This window comes from Elephantulus edwardii, unplaced genomic scaffold (assembly GCF_000299155.1).
Source record: "Elephantulus edwardii isolate Elephantulus edwardi_28Jun2011 unplaced genomic scaffold, EleEdw1.0 scaffold00022, whole genome shotgun sequence".
NCBI lineage: Eukaryota > Metazoa > Chordata > Mammalia > Macroscelidea > Macroscelididae > Elephantulus > Elephantulus edwardii.
The window spans coordinates 4231258-4254227 of record NW_006399772.1 but is presented as its reverse complement, the minus strand read 5'-3'; the positions used below and the strand labels follow the sequence as shown (position 1 = coordinate 4254227).

Below are 22970 nucleotides of genomic sequence, written 5' to 3'. Positions count from 1 at the left end.
AAAATGTCATTTCTGCCAGAGGGACAGCATCTTGTTCTGCTTTGTGTAAACTCGCTGTCAGACAACCCCGGAAATGCCTCTACTTGCCTCCGGGAAAAATGTCTTCTTTTCATAGAGAAATGTCACCTTTTCTATAGGAAATGGCAAGTGGTGGTTGTTATTTTTCCCACCCAAGGGAAAAAAAGTGACCTTTGCATTTTGTTATTAAAAACCCAAAACTCTCAAAGACTCGAGTCTTGATGAAAAATAGTGAGAAAAACTCCACACCTTTGACTTTGTATTTGCGCTTCTACTTTGCACATTCTGCAATTATACCTGCCAGTACTGACATAGCTGTCAGGAAAATGCCAATGACCAGGAAATGTGGGCATTTATTTTTCAAGGATGCTTATTCTATGCAGGATGGAAGCTTGTAACTCCAGCCCATAGTCTTTGCAATCACTTGCTGTGCATCAGAAAGCTGGACAATGACTAGGGATGACAGAAGGAGAATTGATGCCTTTGAGCTGTGGTGCTGGAGAAGAGTATTGAATCCACCATGGACAGCTAGGAAAACAAACAGGTTCATCCTAGAGAGAGTCAGACCAAGATGCTCCTTGGAGGCAAGGATTCAGAAGCTTCGTCAACATATTTTGGACGTGTTTTAAGAGGGACCAGTCCTTGGAGAGCGACATCATGCTTGGGAGCGTGGAGGGACAGTACAAGAGGCCTCGATGAGATGGATTAATTCAGTGGCTAGGGTAATGGGGGTAGGTGTGTTAGAGACAATAAGATTGGCAAGGGATAGAGAAGGGCTTAGGGCTGTTGTACATAGGGTCGTTATGAGTCTCAGGTAACTCAACAGCATATAACAAGAACAATAACATGTCCCAAACCAGGATAACAACCTTATACAAGTTCATGAGTGAACATTCATTGAAACCTCTAAAAAATGCCATGTTAATAACATCGCTTGCCCACTAACATGTTTAAAAATATGTTAAATGCTCTGTATTACATTGGGAACTATGGTCATCTAAATCAGTACTTCATGCTAACTATTTGCATTCTCTTATGAAGATGCAGGGGAAGATGTGACTAGTATACCCTTTTTCCTAGTCAAGTGAGAAAATGGGGAAGAAAAAACGAAGAGGAAATAGTAACAAACACTTAGGATCCAACACCTTAAAACAAGGAAAGATGTGGAAGAAGGCAGTTCTAGGTTATTAATAAAGTTCTCACTTCTTACGTCAATATATCCAAGACACAAGGAACTCCCCCCGCTTCTAACAATGGTCTTGCCATTAAGAAATGCAAAGTTCAATTTATGAAGTTGGATTTTTAAAGAAACTAAAGAATTAGATAACACAATTTAAGATTTACAGGTGCACTCATGCCAGTTCATGCACATCCTCAGCTGGAACCCTGAGAGGCACATTAATTACACTGGTTATAGAAATAATGTTTTTGCAGCTGCAGCAGTTTTGATATTTGCAGACTCCAGGACCCTCCATCTCCAATTTCACAGGCAGCTTGCAAGAACCGGCAGAATTACACTTACAAACAAAGGTCTGCATGGTAATTTATCTCCCATTGACTTCAGTGATGTCTCCTCATCAGAATGCCAACAGATGTATAATTATGAACTGAGATCTAAGCTTCAGCTGATGAAACAATAGACACATTTCTTTCCTCCTTCTAATCCACATTGTACACATCTTTATTATAATTATATCAATATGCCATATACATATGGCATATTGACATGATGAAAGCATTCAAGCATCTACAAGCCTACAAAAAAATCTGTAGGAACATGCATCAAATATAGAGATTTCATTAAAGGAGTATTACAATTTACCTGTCTCATGCACTTTCAAGCCATATTACCATTCTGGGACTTTTTGCTATGATTGAGGGCTTAATTTTTCCTTTTTGAGTTAGGTAATAATATTTTAAAAAAGAGGGGCCCTCAATAAACAAATGAAGACTAGTTTATTGATTGCTTTAGAATGTATCAGCCAATCATGTGCTGGAATCTTATAGTCTACCTAAGAAGTTGCACTGCCAACCCAAACTCAGGTAGTTCAAACCCACCAGGTGCTCTAAGAGAGAACGATGGGCAATCACTTCCCACGTGATAGTCAGACTCTGAAATGCCACAGGAGGGTCAGTATAATGAGTAGGTATTGACTTGATGGCACATAAAAACAAATAGCACACAGGCCAATTTTCAGTTGTATATACACACAAATTCAGAGTCTCTTCTGAAATCCATTTTGGTCTTTTCTTCCTCTTCTGTCTTTGTAATGACCATTTGCACTCTTTCTGGATGATACCCTTGATATCCTCCCACAGCTCCTTTGGTCTTCGCTCATTAGAATTCAAAGCCTCAAACCTGTTCCTGAGATGGTTCCAAAATTCAGGTGGGATAGACTCAAAGTCATATTTTGGTTCCAATGGATTCGGTTTAATTTTCCTCAGCTTCAGCTTGAACTTGCATATGAGTAGTTGGTGATCTGTTCTACAATCAGCTCCTGGCCTAGTTTTCACAGCTGATATTGAGTTTCTCCAGAGGTTCTTTCCGCAGATGTAATCGATCTGATTCTTATACATACCATTAGGTGAAATCTATGTATATAACCTGCATTTCTGTCTCTTAAGAAATGTATTTGCAATGAATAAGTCATTGTGCAAAGTTCAATCATTCTCTCTCCAGCTCCATTTCTGTCACCGAGTCCATGTTTTCCAACTACTGAATATTCTTCTCTGTTTGCAACTTTTGCATTCCAGTCACCCATTATTATTAATGCATCTTGACTGCATGTTTGATCAATCTCTGGCTGTTGCACTGGAGCCCAGAGAAGCCAAAGCACAAGGAAGAATTCAAGATACTAAACAGCTAAATAGAAGATTTCAAAAGGCAGCGCAGGATGTCAAAGTAAAATTTTACAATGAAACATGCAAGGAGTTGGAGTCAGAATATCAAAAGGGCCGAACTCACTCAGCATTTCTTAAGCTCAAGGAACTGAAGAACAAATTCAAACCTTGAGTTGCTATAATCAAGATGCTTCAGGCAGAATATTAAATGATTCAGGAAGAATTAAAAGGAGATGGAAAGAATATACTGAGTCATTGTATCGAAAGGAATTGGCAGACACAGAAGAATTTCATGAAACAACATATGAGCAAGAGCCTATGGTGATGAAGGAAGAAGTTCAAGCTGCTTTGAAGGAAATCACAAAATATAAGGTCCCAGGAAAAGAATGTATACCAATTGACATATTTCAGCTAACAGATGCTGCCCTGGATGTGCTCACCAACTTGTGCCAAGAAATCTGGAGAACAACCACTTGGCCAACTGACTGGAAGAGATCTATATTTGTTTCCATCCCAAAGAAGGGTGACCCAACGGAGTGTGGAAACTATAGAACAATATAATTTATTTCACATGCAAGCAAGATTTTACTGAAGATTATCCAAAAACGACTGGAACAACACATCAGCAGAGAACTGTTAGAAGTCCAGGCTGGGTTTAGAAAGGGTTGTGGTACCAGGGACATTGTAGCTAAAGTTAGAGGGATATTAGCTGAAAGCAGGGAATATCAGAGGAATATATATCTGTGTTTCATTGACTATGCAAAGGCGTTTGACTATGTGGACCATAACAAACTGTGGCTGACTCTGAGAAGAATGGGAATCCCAAAACACTTGATCATGCTATTGCAAAACCTATACTTGGACAAAGAGGCAGAACAGAGCAAGGAAACTCTGCATGGGTCAAAATTGGTAAGGGCGTACACCAGGGATATGTCCTGTGTCCATACCTTTTCAACCTGTATGCAGAGAAGATTATCTGGCTCTATAGAAGAAATATGGGGTCAGGATTGGTGGAAGATCTATCAACAATCTGCGTTATGCAGATGACACAACCCTGCTTGCTGAAATTGAGGAGGACCTGAAGTGCTTGCTGCTGAGGGTCAGGGACTGCAACTTTCAATATGGATTGAGGCTCAATGTCAAGAAGACAAAGATTCTCACCACTGGACCAATTGGCAGCATCAGGATGGATGGTGAAGAGATTGAGATTGTTCACAGCTTTAGTTTGCTTGGCTCCACAGTCAACACTCTTGGCACCAGTAGTCAGTAAATTAAAAGATGTATCGCCATGGGAAAGTCTGCTGTAAGGGACCTTTCCAAAGTCCTGAAGAGCAAAGGTGTCTCTCTGGAGACTAAGGTGCATCCAATACAGGCCATGGTCTTTGAGATCACTTGTTATGCATCAGAGAGTTGGACAATGACTAAGGAGGATAGAAGGAGAATTGATGCCTTTGAGCTGTGGTGCTGGAGAACAGTATCAAGGGTACCATGGACTACTAGGAAAACAAACAGATTCAGCCTGGAGAGGGTTAAACTGGGTGGCTCCTTGGAGGCAAGGATTCTGAGGCTTCGTCTAACATACTTTGGACATGTTCTAAGTAGGGACCTGTCCTTGGAGAAGGACATCATGCTTGGTAGGGTGGAGGGACAGCGCAGGAGGGGAAGGCCCTGTATGAGGTGGATTGATTCAGTGACTGGGATAATCAGGATGGGAGTGTCAGAGACAGTGCGATTGGCACAGGACAGAGCAGAGTTTAGGGCTGTTGTACATAGGGTCTCTATGAGTTGAAAGCGACTCGGCACATAACAACAACAGACACACAAAAGAGTTAGAATGTCCATATTTTACTCCCAATTTACCAACATATGAATTGTCAACATGACCCCATGACTTTGAAAATGTGTTGATATCTCCTTTAAGAAGGAATTAAGTTTGTTATTTAAAACTATTCAATGCAAGGTAATTTACTTTTCAGGGTTGTTGTTATGTGCCGTTCAGTCACCTGTGACTTATAGCAACCCTCTGTACAACAGCCCTAAACCCTGCTCTATCCTGTGCCAACCTTATTGTCTCTGACACACTTAACCCCACTACCCCAGTCACTGAATCAATCTATCTCATCGAGGGTCTCCCTATCCTGCACTGTCCCTCCACCATCCCAAGGGTGACGTCTCTCTCCAACGACTGATCCTGCTTTGCAACATATCCAAAGTATTTGAGATGAAGTTTCAGAATCCTTGCCTCCAAGGAGCAGGCTGTTCGGGACAAACATCTCAAGATGCTTAGCCTCCCTCGGTTTGCTAGAAAGACCAGCCTAACAATAGGAATAATGGCTACCATTTTGGAAGATAAATGAAATATTTTAGTATAATAACTCATTTAATGGGATTCTGGTTAAACTAGAGTAAGAAAAGTCTTTCTAAAATCTCTAAGATAAGCACAAATATTCACAGAGAAATCTGATCATCACAGTAAATCTGATGTTTCTATAACAATCCAAGTCAGCAAACCATCACTATAGAAAATTCATTTATTGTTTTCAGTCAACAGGTTGACTACTTACCATGCAACTGGTAGTAACCTAAGCTATAGGAATGCATCACTTACCAGTTAGATATAGTCCCTGGCCACAGGGAATTTATAGATAGATGGGAGAGAAGGGCAAATAAATGAGTTTACAATTCAGTGGTGGGGGAAGGTAGTGAAAAGGCTAGCAAATACTTTTAATAAAACACTTATACTAAACCACTGTAATAAACCCAGATAATTTACTAATGAAACAATTTTTTATTCCCAATAGTTCAGACATAATGTGGCAGGAACTGTATGAGTTTGATATTTTCTATAAGGATGCATAAAGCAATTCAAGGACCGGACTGTAATAAATCTTGGTTCATTTATGCCGCAAGGCCATTGGTGATCTGGTTCCAGGCTAACAAGTCTATGATGAAAACTTTTTAACAAAACTTTGATAATACCTTCATTTCATGCGTCTGTGTTAAGTGAACATCTTTGCTAATACACAGTTCTCTCTTTCAAGAAGCAGTTGCAAAAACTAACGTTAACCTCATTATATCCTGGCCATTTCAGTTAAAGTTAAGAAATAAGGTAAGAGTTTTAAATTTCACTTACGTGCCCCATAGCACACGAGTTTTGCCCGTTTTGTAATTGTGTTGTCACACTTTTTCTTGCGGAGGCCCTGTAGGATTCTATAAAGTTTTGATATTAGACCCTTGCCTGAAATGGTATTACTGACTGATTTGTTTGAAAGCATATTAATTCCCATTGTTACAAACATCTGATTCATGAAAAAAATTCATACTTGTCATTTAATGTTATATAAATTTGGTCTCACTTTGAAATTATGAACTAACTCCTCAAAATCCTTTTTACCACAGTTGTTATGTTGTAAGAACCATAGAGTTGGACTGAACTCATAGGTGACCATCCAGCAGGTTTTCAGAGAAAGTAAACAGCACGGGAGTTACTTTCTCATCTTTCTCCGGCAGAGCAGCTGGTGGATTCGCATAGTACAACCTTTGGTCGGCAGTACAAATCCTTACAAGTAGCATAGCAACTATCTAATATAGCATCCCTGGTCTCCCAGTGTCTAATGCCACCCTAAGCTCTGCTCTTAGCCTCTGAAAGCGCCACTCACTTCCTACTTTAGCTCCCATAAAGACCAATGAATCTGCCTGAAAAAGAAGGTAAAATGTTTGTGCAAAATCATCTGAAAAAGAGTAGGATGAAATTGCATTTAAAGATACATTTAAATGCATTGATTTCCATAATTTCAACAGCTGAAATAGTCATGAAGATCCTGTTTGAATTATTATGTGAACTGAGACCTTAAAACAACTTATCCAAATAGACACAATGTTGAAACTAGAAAGCAAGTTAAATAGCTAAGTTTGCCAGATCTGTGCTAAGGCTGGCATCAAGTATGGGATCCTGGTGCAGAGATGCGAACCAAGTTAGGGCTTATATAGTTGTCATTTTGCAAGTGGGCTTTTATCTAAACTGCCTTTCAATGAAGAAGATGCAAAGAGCACTGTCAAAAGCACTTATAAAAGAGGACAGATAGAAATGTGCAAAAAAAGAGGCACTGGAATAGCATTTAATTGGGTTACATAGGAACTTTTTTTAGAGCAAGACAAGTTACCAATGAAGCATAACACACTTGTAAAATTCAGTATAACAATGTTTCTATAATCTCCTTTTTTTTGCAGCTGAAATCAAGGACCCTGTCAAATGTAGCATCTGCACGTTATCGTCAAGAAAGATGCGAGACAACAGGGTTCCCTGTGCCTGGCTCTGGCTGTGCTCTTGTCTTGTTATTGATCTGAAAGATGCATTGCCATGCCAGAAGAGATATTAGGTGTTTGAATAAAATGAATTGAGGTCCTGCAAATTAGGCGCATTTTGGGAAGAGTCAAGGATAAATATATTGGCAGGCTAAACAAGCACAACTGATTTCTTCTCTTTCTGGAGATAGCGCTGATATGCTGGGTGCAAAGATTCTGCATTTATAGATTCAACCAATTTCAGCAAATCGAAAATATTTGAAGGGGGGTAAAGGCAATTAAGTGATCAAAGCAATTCTTTGAAGTCCAAGAGGATGTGATGTGTAAAGTGCTATTTGATACTGCATTCACATTGTGTTAAGTATTAGAAAGAATCTAGATATGATTTAAAGTATATGGAGGATGTGCATAGGCAGTGTGCAAATTAACATGTGATTTCATATAACAGAGTTGATCATCAGTAGATTTTAGTATCCTCGAGAGTTCTGGAATGACCCTCTGACAGATATCAAGTGATAGAAGTTATTACTGCTGGTCAGCTGGCTACAAACAGAAATCTGTTTTCGAGCTTTTATTGCGAACAAAATGTTTCTCTAGCTCCTACATTCATAAAGGCCTAAAAAAGCCAAAATGATGCTAATATCGAGTGGTTATTCAGAAAATTATCTAATGTGGATCTGAATCTGAATGTTTTGTTAGATTTATAAAAACTGAATTATCTGCAACCACCTGCTTCATTTTTAATAGAAATATAAAGCCAGAGACCTGGTGATTTCATTGCCCACAACCTCTAGATGTGATATTATGAGTTTTTATTATATATCCCTGACATTAGAGGGAACGGGGAATGGAAATATTAGCAAAGCTTCCCTACCAGTATAATTGTGAGAAGGCAAATCATCTGTGAATATAAAAGATGATTTTCCAAAGGGAGTTTGAATATACTCAAGGAATCCAGGAATAAAGCGAGATTCAGTGGCACATGACCAGAAATCCTTTGCGAGTTCTTCCATCAAAAGCTAAACCTACTTCACTTCTTCTTGAATCAAGTACCCCAGCAGTTGTGGGATCTGTATCTCCTACACATCATTGTGTAAGAAGGATGCGAGGAAGAAAGGGGGCTCATCTTGTGACTGACTCTGACCAATAGAATGGAGTGGAAATGATGGTGTACCAATTCTAGGATAGATGTTAAAAGAAAATCAGATTCTTTTTTGCTATGAAAGAGCCCTAGGGGACCATGCAAAGAGGTCCAAAAACTCATTGTCATCAAGATTTTGAGCCCTAGTGAGCATAAAGGGCAGTAGAGAACGTCCCCAGAGGGCTCCTGTGATGGCAGTCTTAGGAGTAGACTGCCTCCTCTTCTCTCCCAGTGTGGTCGCTGGTTCTAATAACCAACTTGGAGGTTAGCAGCTGAGTTACTGAGCATTACCAGGGGTCCTGAAGAGATGTGTCAGCACCTGGGTATTGAGATTAGGTAGAGAGAGAATGATAGCAGAGCAGCCATGAGGAAGAAGATCAACCAGCCCTTTGAGGCATAAAGGTGCAAGTGGCGTGACCTTCATTACAGCAGTGGATAATAGCAGTGCATGAAGGTCCCTAGCTGAACCAAGTCAAGGGGGACCACCCAGCTGATCCCAGACAGAAGGTGAGGCCAGCAATTTCTTGCTATTTTTAAAGTTTTGGTGTGGTTGGTTAGGCAGCAAGAGAAAGTGAAACAGGTACTTCAAAATAGAAAAAAAAAATCTTTTTCCCCCAATTAGTTCACTTGATTTCTGACAATTGACAGAACGACCTAAATGAAATGGTTTTCACCGACTGAAGACTTGCTGTGGAGGGCTGAGTCAGTGAAGAACTGGCAAGTTCTCTAAGAAGTTTTTATCAGGCAGTCAGTGAATAGGAAAGCATGGGGAGAGACCCCCACAGTGAGTGCTCAAAATTCAAAGGGAAATCAACTCACGCCCTCAGCTGATTCTGAGGTGGTGGGAAAACAAAACAAAGAAAACATTTTGGAATGACTTCTTAAGCTTTCTCATGCACATAGTTCTTTCTTAGGAGATACAAACAAAAGACTTCACAGAATTGATTTTCATAGTTTGCCCCTGTCTAACAACTCTAAGTAAAAGCCAAACAGTCTTCAAACTCTGCCACAAACATATAGTTCCTAAGTAACTTTCCAGCTTATGAACTACCAAGGGTCACCAAACACATGAAGACTGTGCTCCAGTAGAAAGGAAGTGTGCTAAAAAGGACCTCGGAGTATACATAATTTATCCCATTTTTCTCAGTCTTACCTCAACCCTGATGTCAGTCCCATTCTACAACAGTGGCACTATGCAGTGTTTGTCTTTTTGTGACTGAGATATTTCACTCTGCATAATACTGCATTGAAACAGATGAGGGAGAGAACAGTTTAAAAGCAGTATATGATTATTATGGTTTTGACAAGAGTCCAGAATTAAGGTTGCATAGTGGAGTGTACTCGGGGTGGTGGGGAGGTGGAGGGATTGTATACCAATGAAGGAATTTTACTTTTCAAAGAGAGGAGTGAACTGGGAGGAAGGGGTGGGCAGGGAGAAAAGTGCAACAATGGATGAAGGGGAATCCAAAATCTCTGTAAATGTTCATTAAAATTGATCATCACCATCATCATAATAAAAGGGCCTTGGATGTTGATGGGGATTCTTCTCCCTTGGAGAGTTACAGGTTAGTGGAAGTCAGACATGGGCACTGCCACACCATTTGCATTGTCTTTCTAAGATCTTGTTCAAGTGTTAAAAAGCAGAGAGGTCTTCAAGGACTAAGGTAGGCCTGACTCAGGCCATAGTACTTCCCGTTGCCTGATATGAAAGGAAAAGCTAGACAGTGGATAAGGAAGACCAAAGAAAAACTGATGCCTTCAAATTATTGGCAAAGAACATTATGCATGCTGTGAATTAACATAGGAATGAACAAGCCAGTCTTTGACTAAGTACATCCAGAGTGCTCCGTAGAGCAAGACTTTGTCTTATGTTCTTTGGACATGTTAACAAGAGGGACCAGTCTCTGAAGAAAGACATTATGCTTGTAAAAGTAGAGGGCTAGTGAGGAAAAAAAGGAAGGCCTTCCAGACATAGACTGACACAGAGGGCACAGCAACATTCAAGCAGGATTGTGAGGGTGATATGGGGCCCGGCAGTGCTGTATTGATTTATATAGGGCTGTTTTGATTTGGAACTGACTTGATGACATCTAACAAAAGAAACAATAAAGACTACCAGGATGCTAACACCTCTGGACAATTTCTTATGATTAAAAATACCCACAAAAACACAAAAAAACCCAAGAGAGAGAAAAGGAAAACAATACAGAGGAGGACAATAAGAACAAACAGAGTGTGAGTTACCTCATAATCCATAATTCAACTTTTGTTTATGGGGGAATTCATGAGTAGCTCTGTTTTCCTCCCTCTTATATATACTGAAAACCACAGTCCACATGCCTTGATTAATAAACTAGCATGTGGAAATAAAGACAACATCATATATCAAGGGAAGCTTTTGAACCAAGAGAAGATGAGGAAAACAGCTATCTTGCAAGCCTGCAGTTTCTATGTAAGACGAATTATGTCAATTCTGATTTTAAAAGTACTTTAAAGAATGCTAACAAGGTCTCCGATGCCTACAAAAGATTGGTGGGCTGTGCAGATGACTTCATCAGAAGTTAGATGGTTTCTGGGCACTATGGTAATTTCTTCTGAGAAATCTTCTGGAACATTGAAGATCACTGTGTCGGTGTTTTTAGTTACAAAAATCATGAGGGACACACCACCTCCTTTTTCTCCTCTTCTGTCCCTCCCTGGGAGTCAGTGCTGACTAGTTACCAAAGAATTCTCTACCCTACTCTGTTTCTCTTGTGCAGGCCTCTACGCTAAGTTTTGGGAACAGTAAACATTTCTTTTGATTCCACATAAATTGTTGGCATCTCTAAGTGAGAGAAAATCAGGAGCCAGAAAATTCGATTAAAATCTTTTCATGCTCATTTCAATGTCAAAGGAAACAGCTCAGCTTTTAAATACCAATGATTTAGCTTTCATATCTGAGGTACCTATTACTTTTGCTAATTATTAAGGTTCATTTTATACATGAAATCATTATTAAAACAGAAATTAATTTTGTTCTCAACATGCACTTCTCTTTTTAATTTCATCAAGACATTGGAGAGCTGGTTTTACTTTAATGGCAAGCTACCTGGTCCAATTAGGCTATCTGGGAAATAGGAAACACAGCCAGATAAAACTTCTCTTCTTTATTTCTAAGAGTGTCCATTTATCCATCCTTCCATCCATTCAAGTACACAGTCAAGTACTCATTGAGACCCTATTATTTATTAGGCAGTTTCAGGTTCTAAGGATATACAAGTAAGTAAAACATTAGCTATAGGGGGAAACCTCAAGACTAAGCAGAAAATGGTTTGAAAATTTATAAAAAATTATATACAAGTATGCATGCACTTATAATACATTTTCTCTTATCAGAGCAACGATGCCAGACTGGGCACTAAGATGCACCTGATCCAGGCTATAGTCTTTGCAATTACTTGCATGTATCAGAAAGCTGGACAATGACTAAAAAGGATAGAAGGAGAATCGATGCCTTTGAGCTGTAGTTCTGGAGACAAACATTGAATATACCATGGACAGCTAGGAGAACAAACAGTTTCATCCTAGAGAGAGTGAGACCCAGCTGTTCCTGACATCCTTTGGATATGTTGCAAGGCCGGACCAGTCCTTAGAGAGGGATGTCATGTTTGGGAGGGTGGAAGGACAGTGCAAGAGAGGAAGATCCTTGATGAGATGGATTGACTCAGTGACTGGGGTAATGTGGGTAGATGTGTCAGATACAATATGATAGGCATAGGATAGAGAAGGGTTTAAGGCTGTTAGGTAACTCAATGGCACATAATAACAACAACAACATCAGAAGACATATGACAATAAAGGAGCTCTGGTGGTTTAGTGGTAAGGAATTTCACTGCCAACACAAAGGTACATGGTTTGAACACACAGCTGCTTTGAAGGACAAAGATGGGCAATCTTCTCCCATGCGATTGACCGCCTCTGAAAACTGTCAGAAGGTCAGCAACAGATCATTTCCAACTCAATGGCATGTAACAACAACAGCAACAATGCAATATATTGTTCTTTGACATTTTCTATGAGGCCAGATAGTTCATCTTCATCACTTCTCAATTTTATTGTTTCACTCAACACCTTATCAAGAACACACACTGAAGGTACAATATTGCCATGTACTGAAACAATCTAGGAATCTTTTCTAGCTATTTCTCATGATGGTTCCTTTGCAAAGGAGCCCTGGTGGCACTGTGGTTAAGGCACTCAACTGCTACCTGGAATACTGATAGTTCAAACTCACTAGTCACTCCGCGGGAGAAAGGTGAGCTAGATAGTCTGCTTCTACAAAGATTTACAGTCTCAGACACTCTATCGGGTAGTTCTCCTTTGTCCTACAAGGATACTGTAAGTCAGAATGGACTTGAAGGTAGTGCATTTTCTGTTTGGTGCCTTGGCATACATTGTTTTACCTTTCTATAATTTTCTTTGTCCACATAATGAATTCCTATTTGTCATTCAAAACTGTCAGAGACCATTGTCAGGGCACCACTAACCACTGAAGGTCTTGTTGAGAGCTTCCCAAAACAGCTCGTCATCTGGTTGACCTGACCTATTCTCGATACGATTGCTGTCCTTTGAATATAATTTTATTATTGCATTGGTATTATTACTAATATGACAGTGACTATGTCTAGTCTATAAGCTTCTTGAGGATAGAAGCATTTGTCCCTACATTTTGGTCTTTCTCTTGTGGCCTAGGAATTGAGCTGCCAACCCAAAGAAATGTGGTTTGAATTTACCAGATGCTATGTGGGAGACAGACAATCTCCTTCTATGTGATTAACAGCTTCTGAAAAGTCCCTGAAGGGTCAGCTTTGAGTCAGTTCCAACTGCAGGCCACATAACAACAACAACAACAACGACAGCAGCAGCAACAAGAACAACAACAACACTATCACAATACCTGGCACAAACAGAAATTCGCTCAGTATTTGCTGAGCTGAGCCAAAGCACCATTGCCCCTATTAAAACTTAGGGATTGTGTCATAAAGTGTGCTTGTATTTTACTTTAAATGATCTCACAATTTTAAAAAGTTATCACTTTTTTTAGTATTTAATAAACGTTAGAGTTCGATGTTTTATTAACTTATTTTGCAATTAAAGACATTTCTAACTCTATAAATGCCTAATAAAGTTATATAATTATCAATACAATATTTTTCCTCTTTTAGTTTTTTCCCTTTTTTATCAATACAATTTAAAAATATTTTCTTAGTAACACTTCTAATTTTGTTGCAGCACCATGATTACTATAAACTCATCAGAGTCTATTAAAATTAGTTCGTCTTGCGAGTGGGGTGCTATCATTTCCATCTCTGTTCTCTGGTGCATTATAATGACTGATATTCAACAAGGGTTACTGAAGGAGACACTGAGCAGAATGAATTCCTAGCTTCTTTTCTCTATATTAAGACTTGTGTGACTACCTTGAATGCAGAAAATGTTAAATCTAAAATAAAGGCTTTGATTTTGTTGATTAAGAACACAGACTGCAAAAAAAAAAAAAAAAAAAGAACACAGACTGTGTGGGTGTAATGAACTGATAAAATAACTAAAAGGAAAAGGATTTGCTGAGCACTATTTAGGGAGCTCTGGTGGCCTGCTGGCAAGAAGCTGCACTGCAATCTCGAAGGCACATGGTTTGAAGCCATCAGCTGCTTTACAGGAGAAGTATAGGCAATCTCCTCCCATGCGATTAACTGCCTCTGAATATCCAACTCTACAGTATACAACAACAACAATAAGCACTATTCTATTTTAGTTTACCTTTTAGGTTTACTCTGAGAAAGCTTCTTCTAGTTTTCAAACATGGAATAGAGAGCTAGATTAGATAAGTAGGTTCTTTAAGAAAATAAATGGATTTTACAAATATTTTCCTAAGGTTCAAATCATTGGGTATTGTTTCCCACATCTAAAATTATGTTAATTCTATTATTTCTTTCAGTCTGGCTTGTGTTAATTGAATATAGTTTGTTTGTAATTTAGAGACAGTATGAAGGTGTGGGTGCATAGTAAAATGCCACTGAATAAATAGTAGAGCTACATAATTCTCTAACTTTTGTAAAATACTATGCATACATGAATTTTATAAAAGTGCTGAAAAAGTCTGGTGAGTTAGTTTTAAAACTTCATTTTAACATTTAAGGAGACGATCTATCTATCTATCTATCTATATATAAAAAAGCTATAAATATATTATTTAATAGTGAGTGGTAACAACAAATATACTCATTAGGGAAACCTGAGAAAAGCTATTTGCACAGGAACAACTTATTAAATGGTAATATAGCTCTGGTAACTTATCAAATTAAAATAAAGACTGAAGATGGTAATTTTATGCCATTTCTTCATCTACAAACCACTTTAATAACCTTGGAAGAATTCTTTGCAAACATATAGGTCATAAAATTGTCATGCCTTTTCTGCAAAAGTAATTTTCTAATTTGTACATTTACAAAGACTCATTAATTTTAAAGATTTATATCATATATACTAAATCAATGTTGTGAAAAATAGACATATTAAGATCTTTTTTTGCAGCCAGCAACTGCACTTTAAAATACTCTAAGGCATATCAAAAGCCAGCATTACAAGATACTTAAGTAGAATTTTAAAAACATAAGAGCATATTAAATCTATTGTTTTGGGGTTTTTTTTTAAGATAAGGAAACTAATATTCCTAAGTTATATTGTTGTTATATAATGTGCCACTGAGTTGCTTGTATCTCATAAAGACTCTATGTGCAGCAGCTCTGAACTCTGCCCTCACACACCTACCACACTTACCCCAGTTATGGAGTCAATCCGTCTCATCCATGGTCCTCCTCTCTTGTACTATGGGACCTACCCACAGTCATAATCAGTAGGAGAATTTAAAATCAGACTACAAAAAAAGAGTTCATTACTTTTTCTCCTATCTCTGTGCACCTTTCATCATATTTTATGTTTTCTTGTTTTTAGCAGTTTGTGTCTGTATTTTTCATATGTGATGAATTTCAAGTATAATTTGGGTAGACATCAAACTAATTGCATCTGAAAATTAATTTGTAAGGACTAGGAAAATAATGTATGGGCACATCGAGACTAATGGCATTTTAAAATTTTCTCTGTGAGATGGACATGCAAATGTAAATAACTGAACCTGAGCAATTTTGCATGAGAGTACTATAAGATTAATACAGATTTAAAAATACCAAGGGCTTAATATAAGCTACAAAAACTGTAAAATGTTAATCACATCCTCTAGAAGGAACCCTAGAAATAAATTAGAAAAGTGTCAGTTTCAAGTGCGCACTGAATCCAGCAAACAGAAGAAGACAGTCTGAAAAATGAGACAAAAATGATATTGAGAGCTGCTTTCACATCCCTTTGATCTAATCCTTTAAATGTGAGGGGAGGGATTAGTTTAGGTTTTCCTAAGGTGAAATGATTTTCAACTTTCAAAATAAAGACAGAAAGAAAGCCTTTGTACTTATCTTTAGGGACAATGATGACAAAACATGATGATTTCAGAAGCATCAAGGCGCTTACCTGTTTCCATTTTTCCATCCTGAGCTGCTGGCCCATCCGGAATCACACTTTTCACCTGGAGAAACTCATCTGGCTCATCTCCACCAATGATGGTAAATCCAAAACCCATGTTGCTCTTTTTTAGGGTGGTGGTGAGGAATGTTCCCTTCAACTGGGATGCATCCCGGGTGAAGAGTGGTTTTTCTACATTGGTCGATGTAAGTCAAAAAAGAAAAAGCAAGTTTAAGACACAAGAGAAAGCCAGTCACCAAGCCATAACCCCAGGGTTCGATGTGGAGTCTTAGTACAGGAGCAGGCAGTGACCCTGACAGGAACAAAATCTATTAGTGATTTCTACAGTGCAGAGTGTCCCGAGCTCCCAGGGAAAGGAGAAAAAGAGGCTTGGAGAGAAACTTTTGTCAAATCACTGTTTCTATTTAATCTTTGGTCTAGTGGATTATGTGTTGGGCTGCTGACCAAAAGGCTGATGGTTCAAAACTACCAGCAGTTTCATGAAATATGAAGCAGTCTGCTGTGAGGATTTATAGCCTCAGAAACCTGATAGAGGGTTGGTTGCCAAGAGTCGGAATTGACTCAGAGACAATGAGTAAGACTTTGGTAATGAATAAAAGGAACTCAGGTGGTTTGATAAGGCTTCGTTCGAACAGCTAACATTAGCTGTTCAAATGTGGCCCACCACTCTGTAGAAGAAAGATGTGGCAGCTTGCTTCCATAAATGTTGTTATTGTTATATACCATCCAGTTGGAACCAACTCATAGGTGACCCTCCGGCAGGTTTTCAAAGGCAACTGCTCTCAAGGGAGAAGATTACTTATTCATCTCGTACAGAGCAGCTGGTGGATTCAAACCACATACTCTTGCATTTGCAGCTTTATTCTTTACCATCAAGCCTCCTGAGTTCCCTTCTGCTAACATTATGTAGCTTTAGATATCTCAATGGGCAGTGTGCTCAGTGATACAGGGTTACCGGAAGTGGATATAGACGTGGCATGCAATGTTTAACATGAGTGTATCAGAAAGTGGCCAGAACCTTCAGAGAAAGGGAACTTTTCACCCAAATCATCCAGATTCATCTACATATAATATTTTTCTGTGTGAAAGATTCCAAGTAGGAGGTATGCACCAGTGACTAGCCTGAAAGTGGAAATGAATTGTCCTTATTTTAAAAACAATAGGAGCACAACATTGAAAAATGTGTAGAAATAGGAAAGCAAAGAAGTAGTTAAATAATACTACATATTCAAGTACTCAGATAATGTAGAAAATGAATGTTAATTTGGGAACCACATTCACATTTGCTTTCACTCTTGTAGCACGAAATATTATAAGGATTAATAGGTAAATCAATTTCTATTGGTCCACTAGCATTTAGTATTCTTCTAAAATGTGAGCAAAAAAGCAAGCATTCTATACCTAGGACATAATTATGAATGTAAAGGTAAAATATTTTGGAATAGTATGTTGACATATTAAGACCATTTACCAAAATAATCAATCCACTTCTGTACGTATGCTTACTGATAACTCATACATATGATTTTGGCTATGATCTACAATAAGTTTTGAGGGCACTAAATGCATTTTGTTGTTGTTACATTTTGGGATATATGGTTTGACATATGTAGTAGCCAAACCAGATAATAATCATTTGGGAATTTTATTTTATCTATTTATATTCTGAACATGTTGATTAAAATGAAACAATTTCTTTAAAAAATATATATATAATTTTATAAAGATTTCTGTCTATAATTTATAAAATATTTACATGTCTAAAAAGTGTATTCAATCTCTTCACCTTCTCTTTATTTATGCACCTTATGTTTGCAATAGGAGAGGGTCCCTCCACAGACCTTTACATTCATTTTAATTGTGCGCGCAGTGCATGGTGTGAACATCATTAGCAGGCAAGTTTCCAAAAGCCTTTCTCCTGTTTTCACTTAGGAGTCAGAGATCACGAAGAGGTGAAAACTGTGCAGCAAGTCATCCCACCGCGTGGCTCAAAGGTGTAGACAGGTCCAGCGAGTGGCCCTGGGACATACCGAACGGCCAGGGCCTCGGGGCGTGGTGGCGCCGAAAGTAAGCCAAGTCATCCACGCTCCGCGACCTCTCCGGGGCAGCGCGGGGGCGGGCGGCTAGGAGCCTAGGTAATGTCCATGAGGAGCTGTCTACTGTCACAAAGGAGAACAAGCCTCATTCTTGTGCCTGGCCTTTCGAGAGCAAACTTACGAGTCTATGAATCTCTGCAGTTTACAGTACCACTGTTAAACTCCATTCATCTCTGCCTGGCAACATGCTGGCTAACCTATAACAGTACTGCTTGAAGCTTTAACTTAATCCCAGGTTGCTAAAGACATCCATCTAGAAACAGCAAACTCCCCACTAAAGCTAATAGAGGGGTACGAGGAAAGCAAATCAATTATTTGAAATGGTCCAAGCACAAAGCATTTCAGAAGAGCAAGCCGTTTAATAGACAGGTGTTCCCATTAAGGCATCACATGCTGACTTGGTACTGTACCTCGGAAACCTGGGGCCTGCAGGGGCTTTGTTGCAAGTTCTGTGTGGGGCATGTTATGTTGCTGTAGCTTCCTTTTAGCTTCCAGGACAGGGTTTTCAAACTGAGTTCTTCTATTTATGTGGCTAAAAAAAAAAAAAAAAAATTCAAATTAGGATAACAGTAAGCAAAGTCATTTAAGAGAAAATATTCTACATACTGCATGGCTCCACAGAGAGTAGGCCGTTAATAGACACCGTATCTGATTGCAATCAAGTGCCTCGGCCAGCATGGGTCAGGTCTATGCTGGAACTGGATTTGGTACAACACGCATTTCTGTGACCAGAGTGGAGTTCCGAGCGGCCCTCTCTCATATGCTATTTCGTCGAAATAACGTATGATCCAACTCAAAGAAGTAGAATGCACATTTGTTTTCAGGTCAAGCGTTCTAGTTTGATATGGATTTGATACATTAAAATAGTGATCATGGAGGACATGATGCTGAGTGAAATATCTCAGACACAAAAAGAAAAAATACTGAATAGTGCCACTGTTGCAAAACAGGACTGACCTTGGGGGTGGGAGGGAGACGGAGAAAGATGGGATGAATTATGTATACTGCGTTGAAACAGATGAGAGAGAGAACTTTTTAAAAAGGATATATGATTAGGTATTATTGTCAAGATAGGAGTCCAGAACAAAGGCTGCATAGTGGAGTGGACTTGGATGGAGGGATTGTATAACAATGAAAGAATTTTTCTTTTACTTTTCGAAGAGAAGAACGAACTGGAGGGGAAGGGTGGACAGGGAGAAAAGTGCAACAATGAATGAATGGAAATCCAAAATCTCTGTAAATTTTCATTAATATTAATAATAATGATGAAAAATTTTTAAAAAAATAGTTAACAAATGAAATTTACACTAGTGTTCAGGGATAAACTATCCATTTACACTTTGCTCAGTCCCTATATCAAACATGATAAAGGTAAACTCAATGATATTAACACTGACAAAAGTACATGGACACATATTGAATCAGACACACATGGAAAAGCTGTAGTATAACATGAAAGTTTCTTGGAGATTCTTATGGAAGTTACTGAGTCTCTGTGCAGGACTGTTGATGCTGAGGCCAATTAAAAATGAAGTATCCAGACTCGAAATCGTGATGGGGCAGATGTTGACCTATCAGACACAGAAGCAGTTTAAGAAAATTTTGGCCCAAGTAAACTGAAGACCTGGAGTATAGAAAAACCCAATTCTTATAAAATATGTTGAACAAAACAGAGTTCTTTCTCTATGGATCGTGGTACTGAGATAAATTGCGGCAACTCATCTTTTGATGTGCTGACTGCTGATGCCAAGAGTGTTGACTGTGGATCTAAGCAAGATGAAATCATTAACACCTTCAATCTTTTCTCTTTCAATCATCAAACTGCCTATTGTTCTGGTAGTGAAGATTTTTGTTTTCTTGATGTTGAGATGCCATCCATATTGAAGGCTGCAGCCTTTGACTTTCTGCAGCAAATGCTTTATGCCATTCTTAGTTTCAGTGACACAGGTTATTGATGAGTCTTCTTCCAATCTCTATGTCTCATTCTTCTTGATAAAGTCCAGCCTCTTAAATGATCTGTTCCACATATAGATTGAAAAGGTATGGAGAAAGGATATATCCCTAACACACTCTTCTTTTGGACCATGCAGTGTTTCCTTGCTGTTTGGTCAATAGCTTCTTGGTCTAGGAATAAGTTTTACATGAGTACAGTCAGGGGTTCTGGGATTCCCATTCTTCTCAATGTTAGTCACAATTGGTTGTGATCCACCTAGTCAAATGCTTTTGCATGGTTAATAAAACACAAAAAGGGATCCTTCAGATACTCTACTTTCAGCTATGATTCGTCAGACATCAGCAATGATATACCTAGCACCATGGCCTCTTGTAAAACTGGTTCCCAGGCCCACACTGGGAAGCCAGGCTACTGGTCCTGGAAGCACAAAGAGGCAGGCCAGGGAGCCACTTGCAGGGCGTAGAGGATCATCTTTGCTGGGGAGCGCATAGATTAAGGACAGGAGTGATTGAAACCGGAACACCATATTAAAGTGTACTTAGAGACCTCAGGGGTTGGGGTTGGAAGAGAGGTATGGAAGAGCAATGCAAAGTTGCCTAATTTATCTGTCAGTTTTTGTATTGTGTGTTTCCATGTTCTATCTAGATACATACATATTTGCTTGTCATATCATTTGCTCTGTGAGGTACAATGCTTGTCTGTCAAATGCTGTACTAAGTGTAGCAGATTTCCCAAATTAAGATGGACTAGGAAGAAGGATTGACTATCCACTTCTGAAATAAAAAGTCTCTGAAAACCCTTCTCTAGTATATAAATACCTCCAAAGAGGTTTGAAGTATACATTGTTTTTTTTTTCTTTGTGCAAACAGAAATATGATTATTTTATGAAAGCATTAAGGAGAGAGAGAAAAAAGAAGATGAATTAACAATAACTCGGTTATTTATGTGCCAGGTAATTTCCCTAATTAAGCAACATAACAACCCAGTCTTGCATCCTAATTATCTCCATTTAAAAGAAGATGTGACTGTCACATGGAAAGGTTGAATGTCTACTAAATCCATGGCTACTAAGCAAAAAAGCTGAGAATTAAATCCAGTGCTAAAATAAATCTCTTATCTACCTACTTTCTCCTTTCTATCTGTGCTTTTATTCTGTTCTATTAAGATCTGATGAAAGTTTACACAGCAGGTTAGTATTCCATTCAAACATTCACATATATTTTATTTTATGACATTGATTACAATCTCAACATTGCATAATCACTCTTCTCACTATCTCTCTGCTGTGCTTGTTTCCACTAACCCACCCATTCTCACTCTAGCTTCTGAATTTTATCCTCAGAGAAATGCTTCTCTTGTGATACTGCAGAGCTCATTATTGTAAGGGTAGAGTATATTTCCTTGGTGTTACTGTTCTAGATCTACCTATGTTTTAATTTGGGAAATGCACACCTATTTAATACGTGTGCAGGCACATACATACATATTGGGTAAACCTTTTGTTATTTTCTATAAGTATACACATTAAAAGGAACAAAAATAAAAGAAGCAAAATATCACTATGTTCTATTTTTAGAAATTGAATAATTCAGCAACAGGCTGCAAGTCTGCCGTATTTAAGAACTTTCTCATGTGAGGTGGGGCACAGATTATGTAACCAAACAGTCCAGGTTTTAAATTCTTGCTCTATCAGTTGAAGCTCTGGTGGCCTAATGGCAAGAAGCTGCACTGCAATCCTGAAGGCATGTGGTTGAAAGCCACCAGCTGCTCTGTGGGAAAAGGATGGGCAATCTCCTCCCAGGTGATTAACTGCCTCTGAAAACCTGCTGGAAGGTCAGCTATCAGATGGTTCTGACTGTATGGTATACAACAACAACAGCAACTATTTGAGACACTGTTTGACCTTGGACAAGGTGTCTAGAAATAACTATAATTAAATGCTTGAAAAGCCAATGGCTCAGATCCATCAGCAAGGAAAAAAGATGTGGCAATCTGCTTCCCTCAAGATTGTTGTTGTATGCCATCGAGTTGGAACTGATTCACAGTTGACCCTTCAGCAGGTTTTCAGAGGGAGTAAATCATATGGGAGATGAATGCCCATCCTTCTTCCGCAGAGACTCGAATAATGTACCTTTAAGATTTGCGTGCAGTTTCTTACCATGAGGCCACCAGAGCGCCTACAGCTGTGGAAATTCTCTGGGTCAGTTCTGCTCTCTCCTATGTGAATGCTATCAATCTGATTTTAACTCAATGACAATAATGTTAGCTCTTTGTTGGGTGACTCTGGGCAAGTCATTACCTGTGCTTAGAATATTTATCTGTAATATGGACATAATAGTGCCTTTGTCCTAGACTGATAACCCAATTACAAAAATGGGCAAAAGACATGGAAAGAATTATACAGAGGAAAATATTCTAATGGCAAACAGACACATTAAGAAATGCTACAAATCACTGACAATATGAGGGTTGCAAATCAAAATCACAATGAGGTATTATCTCACTCCAGTAACAGTGGCAAAGTTTAACAGGGCAGCAAGTAATTAATGTTGGAGAGGATGTGGCGAGATAGGAACTCTTATACATTGTTGATGGGATTGTAAAATAGTACAACCATTCTGGAAGGCAGTTTGCCACTTACTCAAAAAGCTGAGTATAGAAATTCCATATGACTCAGCTATTCCATTATTGAAATATACCCTGAGAAAATGAGAACTGAGGCACAGATGGAGATTTGTACACCAATGTTCATAGCAGCATTATTCACCATCACAAGAACATGGAAACAGCCCAAATGGATTGAGGAATTATGGTACATTCACACAACGGAATACTACACAGCACAAAGGTGCAATGATTTTGTAAATTATTATCTAACTTATGAGAGACTGGAGAGCATTATGCTGAGTGAACTAACTCAGTCCCACAAAGACAAATATTGCATAAAACCATTATTGTAGAATGAGTATAGGCATCCAAGATGGGTGGGAGAAGTTGGAAGCAGAGGGATGAGGATGTGCAGTGGGTTGTTGTTGTTGTT

At 38.7% G+C, this 22970-nt stretch overlaps 1 protein-coding gene across 1 annotated transcript in view; it reads right to left on the bottom strand.

The window, feature by feature from the left end:
- Positions 1-22970, bottom strand: part of MAGI2 (membrane associated guanylate kinase, WW and PDZ domain containing 2) — a 1911292-nt gene that overhangs the window by 362361 nt on the left and 1525961 nt on the right. Inside the window, exons 8-9 of the mRNA XM_006882679.1 lie at positions 18387-18508; positions 15869-16051 (exon numbers count right to left, since the gene is read on the bottom strand). Of these exons, the coding sequence (XP_006882741.1) occupies positions 15869-16051; positions 18387-18508 (305 nt within the window). The remainder of the gene's footprint in view (positions 1-15868; positions 16052-18386; positions 18509-22970) is intronic.